The sequence below is a fragment of the Pipistrellus kuhlii genome, unplaced genomic scaffold (assembly GCF_014108245.1).
Source record: "Pipistrellus kuhlii isolate mPipKuh1 unplaced genomic scaffold, mPipKuh1.p scaffold_m20_p_9, whole genome shotgun sequence".
NCBI lineage: Eukaryota > Metazoa > Chordata > Mammalia > Chiroptera > Vespertilionidae > Pipistrellus > Pipistrellus kuhlii.
This window is the reverse complement of record NW_023425595.1, coordinates 1,473,114-1,497,278: the sequence shown is the minus strand read 5'-3', so window position 1 is coordinate 1,497,278 and position 24,165 is coordinate 1,473,114. Positions and strand designations below refer to the sequence as shown.

General features: G+C 38.7%; 1 protein-coding gene across 15 annotated transcripts in view; it reads right to left on the bottom strand.

Moving 5' to 3' along the window:
* The window catches only part of QSER1 (glutamine and serine rich 1), a 57,716-nt gene that overhangs the window by 8,180 nt on the left and 25,371 nt on the right, over nucleotides 1–24,165 (bottom strand). For 9 of the 15 annotated variants that reach the window (XM_045578044.1, XM_045578045.1, XM_045578048.1 and 6 more), the window contains 6 exons: nucleotides 21,364–21,692; nucleotides 20,339–20,455; nucleotides 19,050–19,183; nucleotides 16,349–16,563; nucleotides 5,334–5,471; nucleotides 1,374–1,471 (listed from right to left, as the gene is read on the bottom strand). In XM_045578044.1, the coding sequence (XP_045434000.1) occupies nucleotides 1,374–1,471; nucleotides 5,334–5,471; nucleotides 16,349–16,563; nucleotides 19,050–19,183; nucleotides 20,339–20,455; nucleotides 21,364–21,692 (1,031 nt within the window). Of the gene's footprint in view, nucleotides 1–1,373; nucleotides 1,472–5,333; nucleotides 5,472–13,721; nucleotides 14,606–16,348; nucleotides 16,564–19,049; nucleotides 19,184–20,338; nucleotides 20,456–21,363; nucleotides 21,693–24,165 lie in introns of those variants that run through there. The other 6 variants (XM_045578046.1, XM_036428397.2, XM_045578047.1 and 3 more) reach the window with 6 other exon arrangements.

Sequence of the window (24,165 nt, the reverse complement as noted above, 5' to 3'; positions counted from 1 at the left end):
ACAAACTGATACATTCAGACTATGGAATATTATTCAGTGCTAAAAAGAAATGAACTATTAAGTTATGAAAAGACATGGGAATACCTTAAATGCATATTACTAAGTGAAAGAAGCCAAACTTAAAAGGCTATGTACTATATGGCTTCAACAGTCTGACATTCTGGAAAAGGTAAAAAGAGATAGTACAAATATCAGTGGTTGCCAGATGGGGTGTGGAGATAACTTGACAGAGCACAGAGGATTTTTAGGGCAGTGAAACTACTCTATATGAAACTATAATAGTGGATACACATCTAAACCCGTAAAATGTGCAACATCATAATGTCAGCTATGGAGTTTGAGTTATAATGATATGTCAAGGCAGATTCATTAATAATAAGAAATGTATAATTCTGGTAGGAGATGTTAATAACTGAGGAGGTTGTTTATATGTGCGTGGTGGGGGCATATGGAAACTCAATTTTGCTGTGAAACTTATATAAAAAATAAACTAAAAAAAAAAGCAAAGCTACACAAATATGCAAAAAAAATTATCTGAAGATTGACTCAAACACTTTTAGATGTTATATGTTATACTCTGAATAAGAACTGGAGTTTTTGTTTGTTTGTTTGTTTTTAATATATAATAGATATATCTCCTATCATTATGTGAGGATTAATTTTCCTCAGATATTGGCTATATAAGACAAGTAAAGGGAATTTTAATGACCATGCTAAGAAAATGTCAATTTTAACTATAGATGAAATCTGAAAAATATGAAAAAGTTTAAAAGTAAAAAGGATTGGTATACAGTGACAGTTTAAAAGAAGTATTTTTAAAACATTTGGGAGTTATTTTATAAAAGGAATGCTAGATAAATATATAAGCCTAAAAAAATTAATTTAAGCAAAGAAAAGCAAACAATTAACATTATGTTTTTAATAGGAATATAATGAGTAACATAAACTGATGAACAAAAATAGATCCAGAGATATAGAAAGACCAAACAGACCGTCAAACCTCAGAACGAAGGTAGGGGAGGGTGGCAAGGGGTAAGAGATCAACCAAAGGGTTTCTATGCATGCATGTAACCATAACCAATGGACACACACAATAGGGGATGAGGGTCTGTATTGAGGGTGGGAGAAGGCTGGGATAGGTCAAGGGGGAGGGTGGAAAGGAGACATATGTAATATTTTCAACAATAAAGACTTTTTAAAAAAGTATATGCTTAATAATAAAGACAAGCTAAAGACTCAATGAATAAAAATCAAAATTTTATTGGGTATGGAAATTTTATAAAATGGAAAATGAATGTTATAAATTTCCTTCCTATTGTATTGAAGACTACGATTCACACTGAGTTTGCTAATAAATCATCTGAAGAAAATACCTTGAATGATTGATCCAAATGAAGATTCAAAAGAAGTCTCCTTCGGTTATCATTCAGCATGCTATCTATTTTTTTCATATGAGGCAAAAGTAGCTCATCTAAAACAAGATAAAAATTTATTGTAACAGGATAAACTATCAAGACAAAAACTTGTTAAAATCCAACTTTTATCAAATCATTAATATATCGATGATTTATTAATTAAATTAACTGGCTTATATAAAGTAAAGCTTTTGGAAATTAGGACACAAAGTTTTCTGAACAAAAACTAACTTGAAAAATAAATAGCTAAGTAAGAAAAAAGCATGAGCCTAGTATGAAAGGATTAAAAGTCCTAGGTTTTACCCTTTTCTGTCACCAGAATTGATAGCAGTGATTTGACAAGTAGGCAAGCTATCTGATTTCTCCAGACCTCATTTACCATCTGACCAATACTGGTATAATTATTGGAAATTTATTTAACGTTAGCGACCCTGCATCAGTGGGGCCCCTCAGCCCGGCCTGCAGGATCAGGCGGAAACTGACTCTCTTCATCCCCCGAGGGGTCCTGGATTCGAGAGAGCACAGGTCATGTGATGGACCCACTGGTGCATGATCAGGGCTGGGATGGGATGTGGAAGGTTGGCCAGCTGAGGAAGGGACTGTGGGAGGGCTCTGGGCATGTCTGGCTGGTCTTGCTCAATCCCAATCTGCTGGACCCCAGTAGCAAGCAAACCTACCAGTTGGAGCGTCTGCCTCCTGGTGGTCAGTGCACATCAGAGCAGTTGAGCGGCCTTAGCATATCATGCTTTGATTGGTTGAATGGCCAATTGACCAGTTGCTTAGCATATTGGGCTTTTATTATAGAGGATTTAAAATTTTCTAAAATACTGAGTATGATATACTTAATTCACTGTAGTTTGGGGCAAAAGAAAAAGTAGGGAAAAGGCCCTTTCTTGTTTGGAGTGTCATCCTGTATACCAGAGGGTTGTGGGTTCAATCCCCAATTAGAGCATGTGCAAGAGGCAATCCATCAATGTTTCTCTTTCTCTCTCCCTTCACCACCCAATCAATCAATAAAAAACGAATGTCCTCAGGTGAGGATTAAAATAATTAGTTAACTTAAAAAAAAGGGGAAGAAAAATGATCGAAATCCAGTTTTAAAAACACAAGAGTCAACATAGTTATTTTTAAAAAGGAGAGAGTAAAAGCATAACAAGGATTCCTACCCAAAACTTTTTCTTCACCCCTCTGAAACGTTAAGGTCTTTTAAGAAAAGCACCTTCAGAATATAGGTTTAATTACTTTTGGTGTTGTATTAAATATTTTAGGATATTAGATTATTTCTTTTTCTTTCTTTGTTATTTTCTTCCTTTTTATAATCCTTATCTGAAGACGTGTTTTTATTGATTTTTTTAGAGAGAGGAAGGGAGAGGGAGAAACATCAATATGAGAGAGAAACATCGATCAGATGCCTCCTTTACGGCCCCAACTGGGGATCGGACCTGCAGTCTTTAAGTGTACAGGATAATGCTGCAGCCAAATAAGTCACTGGGACAGGGCTAGATGATGATGTTTTGTAATCTTTAATGACCTTTCTGAAAATGTATATATAATCCTCAGGATCTAGTTTCTAATTTCAGAGATGAATAAAACTACTCTTTATTTATTTAAAATACAAACATAAGCACAGTGACCAGTGAAAGAACACTTCCTCTAATTAAAGAAAAAGTCCTTGGTGAGGAACACTTTTTAAGGTCACACTATAACACACCTGATTGTTTTCTTTTATCTTTCTAATAGTGATTAATTCTATTCAAATATCATAAAAATTACATTAAACAAAAACAAGTTTTACATATTTGTGAATAATTTTATAATATAACCATTTAAAATCTTTCCCCCTCATATTAAATGGGAAAAAAAAGAAAAGAAGCAATTTTAAAATACAACTGTTGAGAAATGACCACTGCTAAGAGATGTGTATTTTTATGATCCAAGAAGTTTGAGAGATAAAAACATTTAATGGCAAAAATACCAACCCAGAAATTAACTACTGGGTTTTTTTTGTTAGTCCTCACCCACGGATATTTTTCCATTGATTTTTAGAGTAGAAGGAGAGGAGGAGGAAAAAGAGAAACATCTATGTGAGAGAGACATATTGATTGGTTGCCTCCCTCAGGGTTTGAGCCTGCAACCAAAGTACATGACCTTGACCACAATGGAACCCAGGACCCTTCAGTCCGTGGGCTGACAGTTTATCCACTGAGCCAAACCAGCTAGGGCAACTCTGGGGTTTTAATCATGATTCATCTACCACTAACTTGTTAACTTTAGGAAATACATTTAATCTTTCTGAACCTTAGTCTACCAAATAAATATTTTTGACTAAACAACCTCTGACTCTAAAATGATGTGCGGATTATTATATCAGATGGTCAAAAAAGCAATGGACCAGAAATGAGAAGACCTTTGATTTTAATCCAGTGGTCAGCAAAACTTGCTAGAGAGCCACATATGGCTCTTTGGCCCCTTAAGTGTGGCTCGGTGTTAGAACCAATTCTTCAAAATAGACCCGCCCAGGCCGAAAACCGACTTCTGTGCATGGGACACGAAGTTTCAATTGCACTGTGCGTGTGCGCCCGCACGTGGTATTTTGTGGAAGAGCACACTCAAGGGGCCAAAGAGCCGCATGTGGCTCTCAAGCCTCAATTTGCCAACCACTGTTTTAATCCTTTGCTACTTACAAGTTGTGGGCCCTTAGGCAAGTCACTTAACCTGAGCCTCTCTGTCTTTATCCACCAAAATGAATGTCCAAGTTCTTCTGGGATTGAAATGGAATAGTGTGGCAAAGTATGTGGAAATTATTATATAAAACAATATATAGTATTAGGCGTTAGTGTTGAAATATCTGATTACTTTTTAATCTTATACCGTTCAGTTAATTTTGATATAAGGGTAATGAAAACTAGCTCATTAATCCTTTCATTCCTTCTTGGAAAAAAAAAAAAAGTATTGATTTCAGAGAGAGGAAGGGAGGAGAGAGAGATAGAAACATCAATGATGAGAGACAATCTTTGACTGCTTCTGCACCCCCCACACTGGAGATCGAGCCCACAACCCGGGCATGTGCCCTGACCGGGAATCGAACCATGACCTCCTGGTTGCTGGGTTGATGCTCAATCACTAAGTCTCACCAGCAGGGCTCATACCTTCTTTTAGTTGTCCCTATTAAAACTAAAGTAGCTGAAGGCTAAATATCAGTGAGCAACATTAGCTATGTGAATTACAAGTTTATTTCATATATAAATTTTATCCCTATTATAATAAAAAATTACTAAAGGAAAAGTATGAAGAAATATTAATGAATGTATTAATAATTCAATGTATATATAGTTTTATTACTAATAGATTAGAAAATAATTACTCTGATGTATCTTTTATTGGACACAGTATACAGTTTTAATTTTTATATCATTATCTGATTCATCTTTCCAATTATTTTTGGTATTTGGATCTTTCATGATACACACAAAATATTATGAGGATGACAAAGATTCTACAGTTGAAAGAAACTATTGGTTAGTTACATAATTTTACCATGAGTAGAAATCAATAAAAGTGCATCCAATATAAAGTTCAAATATTCAAAGATATTACCATTTTATAGAATAAATACATATCATGGATTTTTTAATTAATTAATTATTATTATTTTGAATTTTTTCTTTATTGTTGAAAGTATTACAGATGTCCTCCCCCTTTCTTTCTCATTGACCTCCTCTCACCCTGTACCTGTCCCTCCCAGGCCTTCACCACACTACTGTCTGTGTCTATGGACTATGCATCATATATCATTGATTTGTTAAAAGACAAAGTATAGGTATGTTACTAAAACCATATATTAAACACACACTAAAAGACAAGAATAAAATAGATCCATAAAGTACTACCAAAAAAGTACTAGTTAGCAGACTGTACCATTGCTCTTCTCTAAGGCTTGCATTGTGTCGGGGTCCAAAGCAATGCTAACAAGCAATTCCATGTAACTCTTAAAGGTTTCCTTCATTGCTCTTGTGTTCAAAAAACGAGTGACAAAAGGAGCTGGAGGATCAAATTCTGGGAGGGAGAAAAGATGAAACATTAAATATTCTTTCCTGACAACTTTAAAAAACAGGTTTCTCTGTAACAAGACTGTACGAAGTGATGAAAGGTTGTAGATAAAATTTCTCAAAATGGTTCTCCCACTATGCCTTTAAAAACACCCAGGGAGAGAATTTGAGAGCTGGTTTACACCTCAATCATTGGAGAGCTTTTAAAGCAAAACAAACTCTCCCACCCCCCTCCCTTTAATGATTGCTAGACTCATTAAAACAATCTTTTGACAAGGGATGGAAGTTGCACTGAAGCTTAATTATAGTTTTAAAAAAGGCTCCTAAGTGACTCTGAAGCCCAACACCGGTCCAGGCTCAGAATCTATTTCTTCTCCCTGGGCTCTACCACAGACAAGAAAGTACATATAAAACACTTCTGCTATAGAGTGTGATGGTTATCTCCAGGAAAATCATCTACATAACTGTTTGAGTCATAAAATAGACACTTTTTCCCTATGGGACACCATTATTAAAAAAGAAGAGTGTGTAGTTTTTTAGAGAGAATGGAAGGGGAGGGGAAAGGAGAGAAACATCAATGTTTGAGTACATTAATTGGCTGCCTCCTGCATGACTCCTACTGGGGATAGAGCCCATAATCCTTACATATCCTCTGATCAGGAATATACCAGCAACCTCTTAGTAGATGGAATGACACCCAACCAACTGAGCCACACCAGCCAAAGTGGGACACCATTTTTTATCTAAAAGAATGACAGACACAGCATGCCTGTTTAGACTTGTGTATGCAGCAGACATTTTCTTAAAAATGGATGCGGTGGCCTTAGCCAGTTTGGCTCAGTGGATAGAGCTTTAGCCTGCAAACTCGATTCTGGTCAAGGGCATGTTACCTTGGTTGCAGGCAGCAACCAATTGATGTCTCTCTCTCACATCGGTGTTTCTCTCTGTCTCTTCCTCTTCCTCCCACTCTCTCTAAAAATCAATGGAAAAACATCCTGAGTGAGGATTAAAAAAAATGTAATGACCCAAAACCGGTTTGGCTCAGTGGTAGAGCGTCAGTCTGTGGACTGAAGGGTCCCCGGTTCGATTCCGGTCAAGGGCATGTACGTTGGTTGCGGGCACATCCCCAGTGGGGGGTGTGCAGGAGGCAGCTGGTCGATGTTTCTCTCTCATCAACGTTTCTGGCTCTCTATCTCTCTCCCTTCCTCTCTGTAAAAAATCAATAAAATATATTTAAAAAAATGTAATGAAGTGAATCTATATCACTTTAAGGAAAACAACTAATGGTATTTATTGCCAATAATAAAATTTGAGGTTTCAAGTAAAAATTAGAATGCTAGGAAAATTATATCTATCGCTGTCCCAATACTTAAAGATTTCATCAATGAGAACAGAGGTGATATTAAATGCTATTTTTGATACTATAAAAATATGACATAATGTAAGAGGTAAAACCATAAAACTGTTAAGAAAATATAGGAATATTCATGACCTGGGATTTGGTAATAGATTCTAAATATAACACTGAAAGCAGGAGCAATTAAAAAAAAATAACTTCATTACAATTTTTTTTTTTTATCCCCACCCCTACAATTTTTTTTTAAATATTTCTTTTTTTATTTCAGAGAGGAAGGGTGAAGGAGAGAGAGAAACATCAGTGATGTGAGAGAATCACTGGTCAACCTCCTCCTGCATGCCCCCCACTGGGGACAGAGCCTGCAACCCAGGCATGTGCCCTTGGCTGGAATCGAACCTGGGACCCTCCAGTCCGCAGGCCGACTTCATTAGTATTTCAAACTTTGGTGCATTAAAGGACATTATTTAAAAAGTGAATTGTGGCTGAAGCCGGTTTGGCTCAGTGGTAGAGTGTCGGTCTGTGGACTGAAAGGCCCTAAGTTTGATTCCGGTCAAGGGCATGTACATTGGTTGCAGGCACATCCCTGGTAGCGGGTGTGCAAGAGGCAACTGGTCGATGTTTCTCTCTCATAGATGTTTCTAGCTCTCTCTCTCTCTCCCTTCCTCTCTGTAAAAAAAAAAAAAAAAAAAAAAAAAAAAAAAAAGGGAAATGTTGCTTTATCCAGTTTGGCTCAGTGCATAGTGTTGGCCTAAGGACCGAAGGGTCCCAGGTTTGATCTGGTCAAGGGCACATGCCTGGGTTTCAGGCTGGATACAACATGCTGGCTGAGGCAGCCAATCAATGATTCCCTCTCATCATTGATGTTTCTCTCTTCCTCTCTGAAATCAGTAATAATAATAAAAAAAAGTGAAATGTAAACCTACAAATTGGAAGAAAATGTTTTTAAATCATATATCTGATAAATGTTAAATATCTAAATAAAAAACATCCACAATTCAAAAACAAAAGGAAAAATGACCCAATTTGAAAATGTTCAAAGGATCTGAATAGATATTTTTGCATAGATAAGCAAATGGCAAGTACCTAAAAAGATGCTAACCACCATTAGAGGTTAGGAAAATAAAAATCAAAACCACAGTGAGGTACCACTATAAATAACAATTGTTGGTAAGGATGTGAAGAAATTGGAACAACCCCCGCCCCCAATGCATTGCTGGTAGGAATGTAAAATGGGGCAATCATAGTGAAAAACAGCTTGGCGATTTCTCAAAAAGCTAAACATACAATTGTCACATGACTCAGCAATTCCACTACTAGGTATATAACCCCAAGAATGGAAAACAAGGTCACAAACAGATATTTGTATGCCAGTGTTCATGCAGAGAGGGAAACAATCCAAGTGTCTATCAAAAGATTAAAAAAATAGAAGAAAAAAAAAGAATGTAAAAACAAAGATTAAAAAAATTAACAAAATGTATATACAGTAAACTTATAATGAGGTAGTATTGGACCATAAAAAGGAATGAAGTTCCAATACATGCTATAATATGGATGAACCTTGAACACATTATGCTAAATGAATAAGCCAGATACACTTATAAGGCCCCCCCAGGCTAAACATGAGAGATTTGGTCCACTGATTCTGAAAGAAATGGAGTCACAAGAAATTCACCAGGAAATTCAGGAATTGGATTGTTATGATGATGTTCCAGAAGATGATGACATGATTGTCATTGAATAAATGAGTAAATTCTTGATACTGTAGGATTCACAGTTTGTCTGGTTTGTGTTGACAACTACCGTACTACCATACTGTATACAGGTAATAAATTTCCTTTATTTTCATTTAACAATAAATGTGTACCGTATTCTTCTTCATGGAAAAATAAGACATCCCCTGAAAATAAGACCTAGCGCATCTTTGGGAGCAAAAATTAATATAAGACACTGTCTTATTTTCAGGGAAACAGGGTAGTTACAAAGCGTCTGTTTGGGGTGATGCAAGTTTTGGAAATAGTTGTGATAGTTGCATAATAATGTGAATATAATTAATGCTACTGATTTGTATACTTAAAAATTGTTAAAATGGCAAGTTTTGTTCTACTTTACCACAACTTTTTAAAATATGATGAAAATGAAATAGAATATGTACATCAGTGAGCAAATAAGTATCTTCACATGACCAATTAGTTTTAAAATCATTCATGGATGAAAGAACATTAAACAATACGATGAACCAAATAGATCTTAATGTAACAAGAATGAAAAGTTGAAGAAACTACTACTTCTCAAGTTTATCAAATAAAAAATTTCCTTGAGTAACAAATAAAAATATACATAATTATCTGAAAAGGTAATTAAAATACTCCTTCCTGTTCCAACTATTGTACTTATCTATCAATATGTAAGGCTGAGTTATCTTCATATATTTTAACCAAAATAACCCTATATAATAAAGAGGTAATATGCAAATGGTCATTATGCGGAGACATGTAACAGTAGATCACCGGAGGGCGGGATAACAAGCTGTGCGCGGCAGAGAGCTCCAGGATGGCGGGCAGTGGGCTCTGCGCGGCGGAGAGCTCCAGCAGCAGTGGGCAGGGTGGCCAGCTACCCGTGTGCAGGGCCACTAGTATATAACAAATGATGTAGAAGCAAATATGAAAATGCTCCTCTTCTAAATATTGTTAACTTAGGAAAATACAGCTGTAAAAAAACAAGTTAATATCTAATTGGTTTATTTTAAAGAAAAATTTTTAAAAATTTAACTATTTGGTAAATATAAAGCCCAAGTATTTTGGAACCCTCGCTATATCTAAAGATTATTAAAAAGCTTTGAAATAAACAGGTTGGAAACAGTAAGTCTGTAAATTTACATTGATTATTAATATTTGTCTTCTTGCCCTGGCCAATTTGACTCATTGTTGTAGGGGTCCTCAAACTTTTTAAAGTGGGGGCCAGATCACGGTCCCTCAGAGAGCTGGAGGGCTGGACTATATGAACTACTAATTCCTACTGTAACACCTTGGCTGCGCTCACTGCCCAAAAAACCTGGCGGGCCGGATCAGATTCCTCTGCGGGCCGCATGTGGCCCGAGGGCCCGTAGTTTGAAGACGCCTGGTAGAGTGTTGCCTCACAGACTGGGACTTGAATTATCAGTCAAGGGCATGTACCGGGGTTGCCGGTTCCGCAGGCTTGATCCTTGGTTGGGGCGAGAGGCAACCAATAGATGTGTCTCTCTCACATCAATGTTTCTCTCTCTGTCTCTCCCCCTCCCTTACAACTTCTCTTTAAAAAAATAATAAATAGCCAAAACCGGTTTGGCTCAGTGGTAGAGCGTCGGTCTGCGGACTGAAAGGTCCTGGGTTCGATTCCGGTCAAGGGCATGTACATTGGTTGCGGGCACGTCCGGTAGGGGGTGTGCAAGAGGCAGCTGGTCGATGTTTCTCTCTCATCGACTTTCTAGCTCTCTATCTCTCTCCCTTCCTCTCTGTAAAAAATCAATAAAAAATATATTTAAAAAATAAAAATAAAAAAATAATAAGTCAATGGAAAAATTTTCTCAGATGAGGACTAACTACATATATTTGCCTTCTTTTTAAGTAGTACTAAAAATGTTTGCCTAATGTTAAGTGACACCTAGTGGTTACTCAATGAAAGAAAAATTTTGTTATGATTATCTTTTGGCAAATTTAGTATATGCTCAGAACCCAAACCTCTATATTCTAAAAAGTAAGTAGGCCTTTCTTTTTGCTAAGTGTTGCTAAGTGGTTAGTGTTTCAGATCACCAGCCCAGCCGGGAGTGTGCAGGAGGCAACCAATCAATGTATTCTCTCTCACATCAATGTTTCTTTCTCTTTCCCCGTTCCTCTCTCTCCCTTTCACTCCCTCTCTTAAAATAAATAAATAAATAAATAAATAAATAGATTAGGGGTGTCGAACTCAATCAGAGAAGGGGCCAAAATCTAAAATCCAGCCTATATCGCGGGCCAAATGCTTTACTGAACAGTCATAAACTGTCATTGTGATGGAAACACAGCGGAGTGCAGTGATGACAGCGTGGTGCGGGCCACATTGCAAGGCCTGGCGGGACGGATTTGGCCCGCGGGCCTTGTGTTTGACACATGTGAGATAGATGAATGAATGAACAGGGAAAATGTCTCTTGGGGAGCATTAACAACAAAAAAGTAGGAATGCTAACTGCAAAAATTATGTATGCCTTCCATACACACTCAAAGCACTGAGTTCCTTTATAAATTCGGATATGCACACTTCTAAACAACCATTCCTAAGTAGCTTTTAAAAACAGTACATTTTAAGTCAACTTTTGCACTGAGAAAGAATTTTTATGATGATTCTATTTCAATTCAAATAATCTCTAAGATCAGCTCCCAAGCAAAGATACTTGTTATATCAGAAGCCATTGTGGACATCAAACAATACCTCCCCTCCAATACCCAATTCATTATTCAAGTTCTGCCAAGATTACAAACTAAACTTCTCAAATGTGTCCACTCTCTTCCCTCCATCCCTGCTGCCACAATTTAGGTTCAGATTTTCAATTTGAACTATGATGTTTTGGAATTCAGTTTCAAAGTTCTCATGTTGTTTCCTACTTAAATCCCTCCAAGGACTCTCCTTTGTTTATAGGATCCCAAGTTTTTAGCTTTAGCATGGCATACATGGTGTTCCATCAACATTTCATCTTTTCCTTCCTACCTTCAACTTTATGCTGTAATCTAGAAGGATCAGCAAACCTTTTTTTGTAAAAACTACTTAAATTTGTGGTTGGAAAGCAACGGTATAAAATATGCAAATGAATCGGTATGCCAATAAAATATTCCTTATAGAATAGGTTGCAGATCCTATTTGGCTCACTGTCCAGAGTTTGCTACCTCTGCTCTAGACTACTGAACCATTTGATATTTCTTGCCTATCGTAATTATACAATAAGTTTGATTGCTAATGAAATGTATAGACATTTTTTTAATTTAATAAATCTTTATTGTTCAGATTACAATTGTTTCTCCTTTTTCCCCCCAATAGGTCCCTTCCACCTGGTGACTACCCCACTCTCTGCCCTTACCTCCCCCTGACTGTCTTCATCCATAGGTGTATGATTTTTGTCCAGTCTCTTCCTAAAATCCCCAAACCTCTTTTCCCCTGAGAATTATCAGTCCACTCTCTTTCTATGCCTCTGATTCTATTATATTCACCAGTTTATTCTATTCCTCAGATTTTTAATTCACTTGATTTTTAGGTTCACTTGTTGATAGATATGTATTTGATGTTTATAATTTTTATCTATACCTTTTTTTCCTTCCTCTTCTTAAAGAATACCTTTCAGCATTTCATATAATACTAGTTTGGTGGTGATGAACTCCTTTAGCTTTTTCTTATCTGTGAAGCTCTTTATCTGACCTTCAATTTGAATGATAGCTTTGCTGGATAGAGTAATCTAGGTTGTAGGTTCTTGCTATTCATCACTTTGAATATTTCTTGCCACTCCCATCTGGCCTGCACGGTTTCTGTTGAGAAATCAGCCAACAGTTGCATGGGTGCCATCTTGTAGGTAACCAACTGTTTTTTTCTTGCTGCTTTTAATATTTTCTTTTTGCCTTTTGCTCTTGGCATCTTACTTATGATGTACCTCGGTGTGGTCCTCTTTGGATTCCTTTTGTTTGGGGTTCTGTGTGCTTCCTGTGATCCTCTAGTCTGCTGTTAGATCTCTGTATAATATTTTTTATTTCATTCAACTAGCTAAATTTCTAGTTGGTCCTTTTTCATATCCTCAAGAGTCTTGCTAAATTCATCGGCCTTTTCTAGGAAATTCTTGAAAAACCTTATAACCATGGTTTTGAATCCTATATCCAGGTGTTTGTTTTCCTCCATTTCTTTTATTTGTGTTCTGTTTCTTTGTCTCTGCACTTTTTACTGCTTCCATGAGTTGGTAGGGTAGCTGTGTGTGGTAGGTATCCTATATGGCCCAGTGGGTCGGCCTCCCCAGTTACCTGAGGTGGACACTCCGTTGCACCTCTTTGTGGACTGTGTGTACAGCTTTGTTGTAGTTAAGTCTTCAATGTTGTTGGTATCACTGGGAGGAATTGACCTCCAGGCCAGTCGGCTGTGAGGATCAGCTGTGTCTACGCCAGGAGAACTTCTGTGCTGAAAACAGCCTTTATGGGACCAGACTTGCAAAATTGCAAAAGACTCTGATCAGCTTGCATGGGGCAGAGTCTCAGGGCTGAGCAGACAGTTTTGGCTTCCCATCAGCCCTTCCCTATGAGGCCCCTGGGTCTCAGTGTTCCTTGGTATTCACTGCAATCACCTCTGAGAGAAAGCTGCCCTCAAGTTTTGCCCATTGCCAGGCAGTCCAGTTTTTCCCCCAATGAAACAGGATTTCCAGATTCTCACCTGAAATGAGTTCAGAGCGGTAGGGAGCTTCTGGTTCTCTCCAGCCAACAGTGCAGTCAGCAGTCAGTCCTCTCTTCATGCACTTGTGCACATGCCTCCAAACCTCTGCCTTTTGCAGCTCCACTGAGTTTTCACCTGACAGTCCAGATTCCCCCTGTAAGAGCGTGGGTCTCCAGGGGCTCGCCAGGAACTGGGGTTCAGTGCAGTTGGGAGCTTCCTTCTCTCTCCCGCCAGAGAAAGCCCACAAGGCATTCAGCCGTCCTTCCTCTCTGCATGCACATCTCCATACCCCAGCCCTTTGCTGCTCCTCTGATACTCCATGAGCATTTCTCTTTCCTTCTAGTTGTAGAATTTCCACTAAGCCAGCTTTCCTGTGGTTCTGAATGATGCCCACTCTGTCTTTTAGTTGTAGTTTTGAAATTATTGTGTGAGGCAGCAGTTAAGGTGCTTATCTATGCCGCCATCTTGGTTTCTCTCTGTACTGACTTTTTCTTGTGTTTTTCAACTATCTGAGGTTTTATTTCTAAGAAAGTAAATATTTATGTATAACCTACATAAATGCTGTTTGGTGTCTCCAACAGTTTTTAAGCATGTACAAGGATTTTAAGGTAAAAAAAATTGATAACTGCTAATGTATTTCAATTGTTTCATGTTATACAAGAGAAGTAAAGCACAGAGAGGTGGTTGGCTGGTGGCAGTATGCATTACCTACACTAATAAAAGAAACATATGCGAATTGATGTACCTCCACGACACTACCAGCCAATCAGGAGTGAGTATGCAAATCAACACACCAAAGATAATGAGTTAATTTGCTTACACAGGCACGGAGCAGCCAGCGGGGCAGGATGCCAGCTATGAGGGGAAGGGCGAGGGGTGGAGGGAGCTATAGGAGCGGCACTCTGGCTGGAGTGGAGAAGACAAGGCTCCGGCCAGAGTGAAGATGGAAGGCGGTGGACAGAGTGAAGGCCTGGGTCCTGGGTGCCGGAGGAAACCGGTGCTGGCAACCAGGGGAAGGAAGGCCTATTGCACGAGTCTTCGTGCAATGGGCCTCTAGTAGTATATAAAACACTAGAGGCCTGTTGCATGGAATATGTGCATGGTGGGGGTTGGAGGCTTCCTCAGTTCACACTCTCTCCATTCTGGGACCCCTTGGGGGATGTCCGACTGCTGGTTCAACACATTATGCATAGGAACTTGGCCTTGGCAACATGGTGGTACCTAACAGCATTCAATGTTTTCAGTAATGTCTGATAGTTTTTCTCAGTTCAATGTCAAACCAAATAGATCAATCAACAATGCTTCTGACATCCTTCAGTAACTGTACAAAGCTCTTCAAAGAAGACTTTTGTGCCCCTCCCCAAAGTCACCTGTAAAGAAATATTAGCATAAATAAGAATGCAAAATTAGATCAATCTTATAGTTACAACAGAAATATAAGGCTGGGGGTGGGTGGGAATCACATTAATCTAAAAAATGTGACCAAAATTGAAACTATAAACCCCTCCCAGCAAAGTCAGAAAATTGTCATAAGAGAATCATGACAATTAAAGCAAAGCTATTTCTTAATTCATTTTCCAAAAGGATATGTACATCTTTCCAGAGACAACAGTTATAGAAATTTACCAGTTGACCTAGACAAAGTCCTATTTTTTAACTACATGGTATCAATTTAAGTGATATATCATTAATCCTGACATGACTGCCATCTTAGGTTACATCACTTCATAAGAACTATGGGGCCTTACATTAGTATGTTAAATGGAGTTGCAGTTTAAAAATCCTGTTTTTAAGGGATAAAAGCCAAAATGACCTATACATTTCTTTCCAGCATTTACACAATATTCCAGTCATGGCAATTACCACAAAGTGACTGGGATTTGTGTGAGACATGCTTGCTGCCTGCTCTCTACTCCTTCCTTTCCACATCTCTCTCACTTCAGCCCATCCTCCTACCCAGGCAGGTATTCAGTCTTTGGGGACCCGCTTTAATGACCCTCTTTACCTCAGGCTTCCTCTTGCCGCCACTCCTAACATACACTCCCTACTGTACAGGACTCCCACTCGGTTGCATCTCACCAGTTTTGAAAATATTAAATGAAGTGTGAGGTGACCATAAAATTCCATAAAACACATCTGTCACAAGCGGGTCCAGGCAGTTGAATGCTGGGATCCTGGGCACCGTCTCCACCTGCCCGATCCTGCCCCGTACCTCCTGCTGGTGCCCTGCCACTAGGGGACTCCCAGACGGACGCATCCTCTGCAGGCCACGCCCCTCCCCACCTCTGGCACTAAACCTCAGCCCTCACCCCCGCTGATGGCCTGCAGTGAGGCTTTGCCCCCACCCACCCACCCTAACCCTCCCCACTCCAAGCCCAGCCCAGTGACACCTGGAAGCCATGGGCAAATCACATGAAGTCTTAGTCTGTCCCCGTGCCGTAGGGACCACTGCGGCCCACACACCTGCCTGACCCACCTCAGCACAGACTCTGCTGGGTACTGCTTGCCTAGGGCCCCACAGTCTTTGGATGAACTGCTGGGAGAGGCGAGTGGCAGGGAGGCAAGTGGGGGGGTGCCTGGCAGGGGAGTCAGCAGTTCTGGGTGAAGGCGGACCATCGAGCCCCCTCCTTCCCCCCCCCTGGGGGTGCCGTCATCTTGTGACAGTGTGGTGGTCAATTTGCATATTTCTTCTTTATTAGATAGGATAGTATAGTAGTATGTATTATATAATTGATAAACATTCCATATATATGAATATACACACACACACACAAAACTATATAGTTTCAGAGTTGCTGCTGCTGCTTCTTAGGCTTATTTTACTCTTCTAGCATAAACACAAACTCAGAAATTTAGAACTAGAGGATTCTTAGTAAGTCATCTGAGAACTAGCATTACTGAAGTCTTCAGTTCATTGCCTTTTCTACTTCACAAGGCTATATGGTATGTGTGGGCAAAGTGCTCAGGGAAAGTGAATTTATTTTTATAAAAGTCTAATTAGGTAGCTAAACCCCCTAAAGATAAATAAATACTGAGTGTTCTGCATCACTGCTTCTCCCCATTTATGTAGAAAATATAAAGTAATTAAGGTATTCATTTCATGGAGAACTCACCCTCATCATTACTACCGGAATGGATCTCAGGAGATGAGTCAGACTGGGATGATGAAAATTCTTCTTTCCATTTCTTCCGTTTCTTTGGTGGGGGCTCAGCCTTTACTTTTAGCTGTTTCCCTTTGGGTTTCATGGAAGAGGCTTTTGTAGTCGTAGTTTTGGGTGGTGGAGGATCAGAAGTTTTACTGCTATTACTAGGCTTTGCCTGAACAGTTCTGTAATGTTATAAACAGACTTCATTAACACTCTAAAATCTTGTCAAATTAAACTAAATTAGACCAAAAGAAAAAACAAAACCAAAAGAGAGAAACACTGGAGAAGAAACCTTTAACTGCCTCAACAATAACTCCAAAATAAAGTCCAAGTCTTATACCTCTCCAATGATGAACCCCCCAAATTCTCTTGAAATGCATTTTCTTTTTTAATTTTTTCTCTTATTTTATTTATTTTTAAATATAATAAATCTTTATTGTTCGGATTATTACAGGTGTCCCCCCCCCCATAGTTCCCCTCCACCTGAATCCCCACCTCACCCCATGCCCTTACCCCCGCCACTGTCCTCATCCATAGGTGTAAGATTTTTGTCCCCCCTCTTCCCGCACCCCTTAGACCCCTTTCCCCTTGAGAACTGTCAGTCCACTCCCTTTCTATGTCCCTGATTCTATTATATTCACAAGTCCATTCTGTTCTTCAGTTTTTTGTATTCACTTGATTTTTAGATTCACTTGTTGGTAGGTATGTATTTGATGTCTTTTTGTTGTTCATAATTTTTACCTTTGTCTTTTTCTTCTTGTTCCTCTTCTTAAAGAATACCCTTCAGCATGAAATGCATTCTTTAACTACTAACATTCAATATTCAGTTACTAAGGGACTATTAATTCAGTCCCTATTTCTCTCTCTTCACTACCCCCTCCCTTTATGAACTCATTTCCCCAAATATGAGGCTGTATAGCAGGTGAGAGTGGGCTTTGGGAAGTAATACATGATAAACCCTTCAAAGCCACATCTAGCTGTGAACATAAAAAACTCTCACATGTAGTGCAGGTTTTGATGTGGAGAGCCAACTGCATCTATTCTGGAGCCCATTAAGAAGATCTGCTATAGCCCAAGCCAGTTTGGTTCAGTGGACAGAGCAACAGCCTGTGGACTGAAGGGTCTCAGGTTCGATTGTGGTCAAGGACACATACCCAGACACATACCTAGGAGGGGGCTTGTAGGAGGCAGCCAATCAATGATTCTTTCTCATCATTGATGCTTTTATCTCTCTCTTCCTCTCTGAAATCAATAAAAAGATATTAAAAAGAAAATCTGTTATATGCTAGTGCTAGAGATTTGAATAGATCAAATTCCATTATAAAAATAAAGTGGGCTATTTCCAATAAGTTGGAAATTTAATCAAATTAGACCTTCCTAGCAGTAGATTGAGAATAACTAATATATCTCCTTTCCCATACAGACAACAGGGAATGTGGCTAAGTCAGTTTTCTTATAGATTCATGCTGCCAACAACTCAGTTACATTAATATGATGTTAATTCTATTGTACATTTGCTTAGTAATATATAGGGCTTAAAGGTCATTTTTTCAAAATGTATTTCATTTCAAATTTGACACACCATTATCTGCTTTCGGTCTGGGCGGGCCTGGGCAGGAGCAAAGCCTGCAATCGCGGGGAGCTGGGGCTCCCAGTATGTGAGGGGGGGCAGGTTGGGCTGAGGGAATCCCCCACTCCCAGTGCACAAATTTCGTGCACCAGGCCCCTAAGTAATAATAATAATAATAAAATCATAATATGCTAATTAGACTGGACATCCTTCCGGACAACTTTCCAGATGAAGCCAGGGCTGCAAGTGAAGCCCAGGTCCCAGGTGCCTGCTGGTGGCCAGTGGGAAGCCTGGGTCCCAGAGGGAAGATGGTGCCAGCAGCTGGGGGAAGGAAGGCCTACTCTTGTATGAATTTTGTGCATTGGGCTTCTAGTCTCTCTCTATAAGAGGTTAATATGCAAAGTGTCCCCTCAGGAGTTCTACTGGGAGAATGGGAGTTCGATTGCTCACTATGACGTGCTGACCACCAGGGGGTGGCACAGAACATGGCGAGCATCTGTCACACACTACGACCTCTCACTGGCTACCTGGGGGCAGAGGTGACCGAGATGGAGGTGGGGTCAGAATGCAGGGTGTCTGCCAAGCTTGCTCTCACTCCCTCTGCTACCCTCCCCTGGGACGCCCCTACACTCAGGTGCTGAAGACCTGCAAGGAGCCTGCCTGGCACCCGTGCAGCATCTTCCAGGTGAGCTGGGCTGCAGCTGCTGCGACCACAGGGGCCAGTTGGGTTCCCTGTTGGTTCGCGCAGGAGCCAGTCTGCGAGGCCGACCAGGGGAGAGCGCACTTCCCATCGAGCTTCTGTGTCACACCGCTGGGTAGCCCAGAGGCTCACGCTATACCTTGGCCCACAGTTTCTGGCCACATTCACCGCCTCTCTGCATGGGGACTCAGGTGCCATGACTCAGGAGGAGTGGGGCATGTGGGGAGCTGCCCAGGTTCAGCTCAGGGCCCAGAGGTCAGCTGGGATCTGCCCTTTCACACCAGATGCTCAGCTTTGATTGCCAGCCAGGCCTAGGACTGTACCCATGCACATATTTCATGCACTGGGCCTCTACTATTACATAAAAAAAAAAAAAAAATAAATAAATAAATAAATACCTGCTAGTTTGTGAAGGCTTACTTCTTGGCTTTTTGGAACACACTCTGACATATTCCTTTTTGTTTGTGTTTTCAATGAACTTCACATATATCCTTTTGTATTTACTCTTTGCGTCTCCAAAATATCCAAGGTACTAAGGAAAAAAACAACACTTTGAATTACATAATTATGCATTCTGTACATAGAATATTACTTTGTCAGCTTGAATGTCACATAAACATTCCTTAATGTTTTTCAAAATGCAACCTGGAAAGGCTAATTTCACTCTCAATAAAAATGATCGTAGGCTAATTCTTAACTGCAGGCTCATACATAGAAACAATTTCATTTGGTTAATTATTAGATGTTTACTTACTATTAAATAAGTACACATAAGTGCAAAAGAATAACTTCTGTAAATCTATTGATAAAGTGGGCTATCAACATTAGGAGACTCTGAGGCTATCTGAACCTCTTACTTTCCACCAACAAAAAGATTATGACTCACTTTATTGTGATGTTCTGAAACTGAAGCTGCAATATCTCCAAGGTATGCCTGTATTCTATTATGCAAATTTTATGCATTCCTATACAATAAAAGGCTAATATGCAAATTGACCAAACGGTGGAATGACCGGTCGCTATTACGTGCTATGACCACAAGGGTGCAGACGCTCAATGCAGGAGCTGCCTGCTGGTGGTCAATGCACCCCCACAGGGGGAAGTGCAGCTCAGCCAGAAGCCCTGAGCCAGGCATACTACTGGCGAGTTCAGCGGTGGGGGCAGGAGCCTCTCCTACCTCCACAGAACTAAGGATGTCTGAGTGCCCTACCCTGTCAGTTGGACATCCCCTGTGGCCTCCCGGACTGTGAGAGGGCGCAGGCTGGCCTGAGGGACCGCCCCCCTCCCCGAGTACACGAATTTTGTGCACTGGGCCTCTAGTTTTATATTATAAACGCTCAATATAAAATATGTTTAAATTTATTTACTTATTTATTTATTTAAAATATTTTTTATTGACTTTTTTACAGAGAGGAAGAGAGAGGGATAGAGAGTTAGAAACATCGATGAGAGAGAATCATCGATCAGCTGCCTCTTGCACACCCCCTACTAGGGATGTGCCAGCAACCAAGGTACATGTCCTTGACCGGAATCGAATCTGGGACCTTTCAGTCTGCAGGCCGACGCGCTATCCACTGAGCCAAACCAGTTTTGGCAAAATATGTTTAAATTTAAATCATTCTATATTTTCCACATGATCACTATAAAAAAAAATAGGAAGGTTAATATAAACAAACATTTTGCTTACACTATTTGTAGCAGCAAATTCTCTTTGCCCAACTCGAATTTCAGGAACAAACTTCTGTAATAAAGCTTTTTGTACTTTCCAAATAGCTGGCGGTTCTTTTCCTGTTTTTAAAGCCTCCTATAAAAAGCAGTATTAAATACATTTACAAACACCAGCAACATATTCTAGATTTATAGAATCTTAGCGCTAAAAGGATATTAAAAAACTATCTAGCTCAATTTTTATCTTTTACCTCACTGAACTTTTAAAATAATTCTTATAAACTGGCTATTTAGTCTCTGCTTAAATTCTTCCAGATATAGGAAGCACACCAACATGCAAAGTAGCCCACTACTCTTTTGTATAGCTATTGGAAATTTTTCTCTGATAATATTTTCATGTATTACTTATGCAATTTTATAACAATAGATACATATTCAAAAAGACAATTAACAAATATGCTGAAATATTAACAGCAGTTAATTGTGAATGGAGATCATTTGAATTTTGTACTCGATGTACTTTTTAATGCTATTTCTTTCCACTCCAATTTAAAAAAAATAAACGTAAGTTTTCTTAAACATAGGTAAAATTTTCTTTTGTAAAATTGTAAAAGTTCTACTCATGGTTCTATAATTTGAAATTATAAAAGTCTTCTACTTTTAAATGATATTCCTATTATTTTATTTAAACTTTAAAATTAGATAACCATTTTCTCAACCTTCTAATAGTATGCAACTTGTTGAGAGCCTTGAAAAAAAAATTAACATTTCAAAACTGCTCTAATCACTAGTACATAAATGCAACATATTGACTAGTCAGAAATACATAAGACTCAGATATAAGTTAAAATTATTTTAAGTTATTTTCCTTTATACAACATCTGGTATATACTAGTGATTTTATTATTGAACAATTATAAAGAATAATTGTGAAAATATAACTTTAAGCTTTTCAAGCTAGGTGCATACTATTGAAGTCATCATGAAGGCTATCATTGTACATTCCCACTAAACAGTCTTTATACTTGTGAACATTTACATCACCTTAAAAGTCTCTATGTCTTCTATCTTTACCACAAACTCATCACGCTCTCTGTATTGGCCTTCTCCTCCACTTTCTGTGTTCTCATCATCTGTAAAACCTTCTATGGCAATAGTGTCTTGTCCTTTTGCAAACTGATTTGAAGGAAGACCATCAAGTTCAATGGACTTTGAGAGTTCGGTAGAGCCTTTATTTTCCAGGATATTTACTGCAGGTGAAGTAGAGTAGAGAGGTTCTTGCTTAATTGTACCCACAGAGGTGGAGGAAGTAGTAGCAGTACCAGTAGTATTGGCAGTTAGGCTAGTAGTTACCACCTGTAGGGCTTCTGAAACTAGATCAAGCAAATACAAATCAATAATACAAATAATTAAACATAACAGTTTGAAAAGAAACAATTATTTTTGCCATTATTTGAATCGCCTGGCCTGTGTGGCTCAGTGATTGAGCATTGACCTATGAACCAGGAAGTCAAGGTTTGATTCCAGGTGGGGGCACATTTCTGGGTTGTGAGCTCAATCCCCAGTAGGGGGCATGCATGAGGCAGCTGATCAATTATTCTCTCATCATTGATGTTTCCATCTCTCCCTCTCCCTCTCTGAAATCAATAAAAAATATATTTAAAAAATTATTTGAAACAATCAAAAACTGCAGTAAGAAATTAAAGAATGGTTGTTGATTTTCAGTAAACAAAGTGGTATTACAGACTGAGAATCTCCACTGACCTACAATAAAGTCCACTTAATAACATAAAGATATTTTAAGTTAAGTAAGGGTCAGCTGACCAAAGCTGTGAAATATTCCTAGAACAGCCAATTATATGTAGGAAAGTAAAACAACAACCTCAAAATATTCTGAATCAGCACTAGAAGCTATAAAATAAAAAGAATTAAAATGTAATAATATGATATTGACACATTTCCTAGAAAGATACAAACTACCAAAATAGACTCAAGAAAAAACTGACCATCTGGATAGACCAATGATTTTTAACTGCTGTGCCATAATAATTTTGAAAACACGCCGTATTTAGTCAGGGGCATTGACCTCTTTTCCCTTAGATTATCAAATTTAAAAATGACAACAGCTGCCCTAGCCAGTGTTACTCAGCGGGTTGAGCTTCACTTCATGCACTAAGAGGTCACCAGTTTGATTCCTCATTAGGGCACATGCCTACGTTGTGGACTTGATCCCCAGAAGGGTTGCATGCAGGAGGTAGCCAATCAATGTTGATGTTTTCCACACTCTCCCTCTCCCTTCCTCTCTCTCTCAAATTAATAAAAATGTTTTTTAAAATGACAATAGCCATCGGTATGAATGAATCAAAATTATACCTTTTTTTTTGTCAGATCAACAAGAAATATACTTTTTGTCATGCCGCAGAATTTTAGTAATTAGTTATGTGTGCCGTGAGATGAAAAAGGTTGAAAATTGCTGGAACAGATCAATAACAAATAAAGAGAATAAAATAAATTTTAAAACACCTAAAAAGAGCTTTGGCAGGTTTGGCTCAGTGGATAGAGCATCGGCCTATAGACTGAAGGGTCCCAGGTGCGATTCCAGTCAAGGGCATGTACCTTGGTTTCAGGCACATCCCCAGTAGGGGGTGTGCAGGAGGCAGCTGATGGATGTTTCTCTCTCATCTGATGTTTCTACTTCTTTATCCCTCCCCTTTCCTCTCTGTAAAAAAAAAAAATCAATAAAATATATATACTTAAAAATACCTTACAAAGATAAAGATAAGCACATGCCTAAATGGTTTCACCCAACAGTTTAATTAAGAATATTAATCCCTGCTAAACTCCAAAAAATAGGAGGCAGTACTTCCAGACTCATTTTATGAGACCGGTATTTTTCTAATACCTAAACCAGACAAAAATACCATGAAAAAAAATCTCAAAACTATAGATCTGTATCCCTCATGAAAAATACCCCCCAAATACTGTGAGAAAATCTAACAACATAAAAAAGAATTACTTAAGTGTGTTTTATCCTAGGAATGCACGCTTAGTTTAACGTCTGAAAATCAATCAATCATCATATTAATATAACAAAGTACAATAACCAAGGATTATCTCAATGAACACAGAAAAAACTTTTGGCAAAATTCAGTATCGCGAATAAACACTTTAATGATACAAATACTCACAACCTAAAGATAGAAGGGACCGTCTTCAACCTAATAATGGGCATCTATCTATAAAAAACCCAGTTGCTCTAGCTGGTTTGACTCAGTGGATAGAGCATCGGCCTGTGGATTGAAAGGTCCTGGGTTCGATTCTGGTCAAGGACACATGCCCACGTTGCAGGTTTGATCCTCAGTAGGGCGCATGCAGGAGGCAGCCAATCAATGATTCTCTCTCATCATTGATGTTCCTATCTCTCTCCCTCCCCCTTCCTCTCTGAAATCAATAAAAGTATTTTTTTAAAAAACAGTTAACATCATGCTTATTGGTAAATGAATAATTCTGACTTTCAGTCTTATTATTTAAGACTGGCTGGTATGGCTCAATTGGTTGATTATATAAAATGGTTTCTTTAGTATATGAAGTTTTAAAACAAGCCAAAACAAAAATAGAGTGTTTAGGGATGCATACACAGGTGGTAAAATGATAGAAGAAAAGCAAGGAAGTAATTACCATCCAACTCAGTGGTTATTTCTAGAGGTTATGAGTTGGGTTTAATTTAATACTCTATTTTTGTACTTCCTTATGTGTAGAATTTAACATCATAAGTTTTCTTCTTTGTTCCACATTCTTGGTACATCCCATTGGTTTTAAAATACAATGCTCCACAGTCCTTTCTAA